General features: G+C 27.6%; 2 protein-coding genes across 2 annotated transcripts; one reads left to right on the forward strand and one right to left on the reverse strand.

Annotated features, from left to right (window-relative positions):
* Positions 1-511: 511 nt before the first annotated feature.
* Positions 512-3,143, reverse strand: LOC126551826 (uncharacterized). The gene is made up of 3 exons (XM_050206093.1): positions 2,977-3,143; positions 2,365-2,516; positions 512-2,259 (listed from the first exon to the last, which is right to left on the reverse strand). The coding sequence occupies exons 2-3, from the start codon at positions 2,512-2,514 to the stop codon at positions 520-522; spliced, it is 1,890 nt and encodes a 629-aa protein (XP_050062050.1). The 5' UTR covers positions 2,515-2,516; positions 2,977-3,143; the 3' UTR covers positions 512-519.
* Positions 3,144-3,637: 494 nt separating this feature from the next.
* Positions 3,638-4,241, forward strand: LOC126551827 (uncharacterized). Its single transcript, XM_050206094.1, has 3 exons — positions 3,638-3,818; positions 3,945-4,072; positions 4,171-4,241. Exons 1-3 carry the CDS (start codon positions 3,712-3,714, stop codon positions 4,239-4,241), a joined length of 306 nt encoding a protein of 101 aa, XP_050062051.1. The 5' UTR covers positions 3,638-3,711.
* The last annotated feature ends 716 nt before the right edge of the window (positions 4,242-4,957 follow it).

The following is a 4,957-nucleotide window of genomic DNA, read 5'->3' on the forward strand; positions in this document are numbered from 1 at the left end:
CTTAACTTAAAGTTGGGTTTTGTCCCATCATGGACCATAGTGAAGGTAAGATGGGACATGGGCAGGGTAAGATGAGACATAGGTCTAAATTTATAACAATTGACATTTATTTCATATCATATTGGTAATAACACATTGTTATTGTTTTTTGTTTATGAACCCAAATATACATCAAACATGTTAATTTGATGTACATCAACATTTATCAGAAAAATAAGAGTTATATGTATAAAGTATCAAATGTAGCTATTGTCATATTTGTTTATATTCATAAAAAACCAAACAAGATAAACAAATCTGAATTTTATTATAACAAAACAAAACAAAACATAATAGGTAATTTAACTTTTTAAAATATATAAAATTACAAACATAATTATTCAACTTTTTAAAATATATAAAATAACAAACAAAAATATTCAACTTTTTAAAATATATAAAATAACAAACATAAATATTTAACTTTTTAAATATATAAAATTACAAACATAATCATTTAATAATACTTAAAATTAGGTATCAGGTATCTTGTTTACAAATATCACAAATATGGTATAATACTTTTTCACTGTCATCTTCCCCTGCACATGAGCAATGTGCCCATTTGTCACATACCCTACACTGTACCCAGCCTTCGTTTGAAGTTGAGTATGGTTCTCCACAATACAGGCAGTATTCATCATCATTTTCATCAGATGACTTTTTTTTTCCAGTCTTTCTTTTCTTAGTTTTAGTTGCAGTCTTATTTTTTTTAGGAAATAAATTTTTCTTCACACATTTCTGTTTGGTTTTGTCCTTTTGATTTTGCAAATCATTTTTGTATGGAGAACTTGTTAAAATTACAGTTTTACCACGTCGAATATTTTTTCTTTTTCTTTGCTTACTTTCAATAGATTGCTGAGGCACAGGCATTATATCTTTAGGAGATACTTTTTTAAAACTAGTTGATGGAACCGGCTTATTTATTTTTGGTGTTGATATAGTTTCTAGATTTACATAAGACTCAAGTTGAATATCATCTAACATTTCTGTTTGGATATCTTCTAACAGTTCTATTTCAATATTTTCTATTTGCATGATTTCCAAATTTTCTATTTGCAAGTTATCCATTGCATCGTTTTGATTAATGCTTAAAGAATCATTTTCAATATTATTAAATATTTCTTCATCAATGTTTGTCGTTTCAGCAGCCATAAAATCTACATCAGTAAAAACATCAGGATTTAATGGCCATATTCCTGTTTTTTTAAATGCATTTATAGCAGTTGACATAGAAGTAGCTTTAATATAGGCTAATCCAAAAATTTCAGCAACTTGTTTGACTGTTATGACATTACCTCCATGTGTGCGAAGCCAATTAGTAGCTTCTTTATCATAATATGTACTTAAAGGTTTCATAAACCCTACATCTAGTGGTTGTATTTTATGAGTGCAATGAGGTGGAAAACATAAAAGTATAACTCCATTGTCACGAGCCATTTGAATTAATTCAATACTCTTGGTATGTGTTGAATGTCCATCTAATATGAGTAACACTGGTCTATCTTTTGAAGCATTAGTAAAAATTATGAACTTTTCTAACCAGCGTTCAAAAATTTCTTTCTGCATCCATCCAGATTTATGAAACTCAGCAAATGATCCAGGAGGAGCATTTCGCATAAATTCCAAGTTATGTCGTTGTCTAGGGAAAACAAAAAGTGGTGGCATAAAAGAACCGGCTGCACTCATGCATATTTCAACAGTAATAGTCTCACCACGCTCTGCTGAAGTCACTGCGCCTACTTGTTTCCTTCCTTTAGAAGCAATAATTTTTGATTTACTTTTAGGCACAGAAGAGATACCGGTTTCATCACAGTTATAAATACGGTCAGCACTAAACTTATATGTTTCTAATAACTCTCCAAGAAGCTCATAAAACTGACCTACAACAACTCTATTAAAACCCATAGCTCGTGCAATTGAAGTGGCTTCTGGTTTCCTGAGTGATAGTTCAGGATGTCTTGCCATAAAGCATCTGTACCAATCATAACCAGCCATTTCTTTTTTTTGTGAAAAATTGTTTTTTTTATTATTTTTGACAGCAAGCTGATATGCAATCTTTCTTAAATCTATTGAGCTTAGTCCAAATAAACGTCCTTCCATAAGTTGAAGATAGGATACCAGTTCGGCTTCTTCAGTGCTTGAAAATACTTTGGATATTGGACCTAGAGCTACTTTGTTCCCAGTGTCATAACTAGGATCCAAGTTTTTTTGTTTAATCTAAAAAACATTAAATGTATTAAATATGTATATAATATATATACTTATTATATTATATTAAATAAAATATAGATAGGTAAATAATATAGTATGATTGTATCTAACCTTTCTTTCTAGCGTACTTTTAGGTACATCAAATTTAATGCAGGCATTTCGTAATGTCATACGTTTTTCCATAACTTCTTTTACAGCAATCCTCATATTTTCAGAATCCCAATTTTGGCGTTTAGAAACTCTGACTCTTGAACGTGGCATGTCTAAAAATTAAATTATTTGTTAATTGATAAAAACATGAATAATAAATTATTTAGAAAAAACTTGCTTTAAAATAATAAGAAATTAAATATTATATCTATTGTTTATGTTAATATAATATCTATAATATTATAAAATTGGTAATTTAGGTACCTGTAGGTATAATTGAAATGACTTACACTAGTTTAAGAAGATCATTATTAAATAAAATGTAATAATTAAATTAAACATATTAAACTAGAATAATATTTAAAAAAATTAATTGAGATAAGATGGGACAGTCTTCATCTTGCCCCATTGCATTTTTCCCATCTTACCTCAAACAGTAATATTTTAACTAAACGTTTCTATTAAATTTACAATAAGAATTAACTCTACCTAATTTGCATTAATAGAAACCTAATAATATTAGCCATTATAAATAATAAATGAGTAATTAAGAATAAATAATTATTTACTTACTTATTCGCTATTTGATGTCTCCAAAATATTACATCGCCTATTGCCGTTATATTGAACACGTGCGTGTACCGTACCACTTTAATTGTTTGTTGATATTAAATAATATTATTACAGTGTGACCAATATAACACATTTTATGAAAAAAAAAATTTTCCCAAAACTCAATATTTTCAATGATACGACGATGTCCCATCTTACCTCTAGTCCTCGTCTTACCCAAGTTTCCCCTATAACCTATTAATTATTTTTTTTGTTAGGAAAAACGACTAAATCATTTTTGAGTCAAATAATAAAAAAACGTTCTGCTTGCCAAAAACGAAGACAACTTTCGACCAAACTTAAATACAAAGTAAAACGACCAAAAGCTAGTTCTAAACCAGACGAACATTATGGTAACGCAGACATATTAGACGGTATGTAATGATAAGCTCATATATTATTGTAAATTGTAATAAATAAACTTAATTATATCTAATTAATAATTGTCGTATTTTTTACGTTATTATAGGTATAAGAGAAGTCGATGATCCATCATTTGTAAAAGATATGGAACAGTTTCTGAAGTAGGTATTATAGGCAAACAATGATAAAAATACTGAATACCCAATACCTATAGCTATTATTCGTTTTATTCAATAATTTCGTTTCTAAAGGACTTTATATGACGTCAACCGCACCTCAGTAGAAGAAACTACAAGACATCAAGCCGAAAGTGAAAACTGGAGGGCAGAAAGGATGATCCGACTCACCGCTAGTAACTTTGGTCGTGTATGCAAAATGCGTCGCAATACTATTTGCAAAAATATAGTGCATTCAATCTTATATCTAACATTCAATAGCAAGTTAGTTTAATGTTATACACTTAAAATGCCGCACTATAACAAAAATGTGCATTATTAATATTAATAATATATTTATTTCTATTTTTTTTTTTTATTCAATAGATTCTATATTTTTTTATTTTATAGGTCTGTCCAGTATGGTAGGGATATGGAAGACGAGGCAAAAACAAAATTTGAAGAAAAGTTCGGTTACAAAATAAAAAAATGTGGTCTTTTGATTGATACGCAAATTCCATATTTAGCTGCTAGTCCAGGTTTAACATGATTTGATTTTCCTACTATTTTCTCTAGTATATAATAAAATAATTCATTAATTAATATTACGATATTTTTTTTTTCAAAATTATATTAGATGGAATTATTGATGATACTGCTATCGTTGAAATTAAATGTCCTTATGCTGCAAAAGACACGGAAAATTAGATAGAGGCTGTATCCACTGGCAAAGTTTGTTTTCTACTAAAAAAATACCTTTCCTTATTTATTTTTTTAAAACCTAATTTATTTATTATAATATTAACACAGCTGAAGTATTGTTCCATCAAAGAAGACAAATTGGTATTAAGTAAAAATCATATTTACTACTACCAAATTCAAGGACAATTGCATATTTCCCAAAAGGAACAATGTTTTTTTATTATTTACACGACTAATTGGATGTCAGTCCAGATAATAAAATATGATGATGATTTTTGGAGTACACATATGGTCGATAAATTAAAAACGTAAACATTGTTAGAATTAATATTGATTTAACTTTTGTTAAATTCAATATTTAGTTTTTAATAAAATATAGTAGGTAAGTATATCAATATTAAATTTTTTACTTATAGGTTTTATCTAAACTGTTTGCTGCCAGAAATCGTGGATCCTGTTTATAAATATAGATTTATGAAATCAGACATAAGAGAGTCAAAAATAATTTTACAACAAATGAAAATCGCAAAACAGCTATTTTAAAATAAAATTAGATTTATTATATTATTATCACTAATCATATTATTAAAAAAAATTATTTTACTCGTTTTTATTTGTATACGCTAATTTTAGTCATTTGAAATATTGTAAATACGAGTATGTAGGTATGTATGTATTTTTATTAATTATTATCATATTAAAAATCCATGTTTAAAAAAGGA

The sequence above is a fragment of the Aphis gossypii genome, chromosome X (assembly GCF_020184175.1).
Source record: "Aphis gossypii isolate Hap1 chromosome X, ASM2018417v2, whole genome shotgun sequence".
Classification (NCBI taxonomy): domain Eukaryota; kingdom Metazoa; phylum Arthropoda; class Insecta; order Hemiptera; family Aphididae; genus Aphis; species Aphis gossypii.

Coding starts and splice junctions, on each gene's coding strand:
- LOC126551826 (XM_050206093.1), bottom strand. CDS start 2,514: ATGCCACGTTCAAGAGTCAGAGTTTCTAAACGCCAAAATTGGGATTCT. Junction 2,260..2,364: donor AAAGTACGCTAGAAAGAAAG/GTTAGATACAAT, acceptor AATGTTTTTTAG/ATTAAACAAAAAAACTTGGA.
- LOC126551827 (XM_050206094.1), top strand. CDS start 3,712: ATGATCCGACTCACCGCTAGTAACTTTGGTCGTGTATGCAAAATGCGT. Junction 3,819..3,944: donor TATCTAACATTCAATAGCAA/GTTAGTTTAATG, acceptor TTTATTTTATAG/GTCTGTCCAGTATGGTAGGG. Junction 4,073..4,170: donor ATATTTAGCTGCTAGTCCAG/GTTTAACATGAT, acceptor AAATTATATTAG/ATGGAATTATTGATGATACT.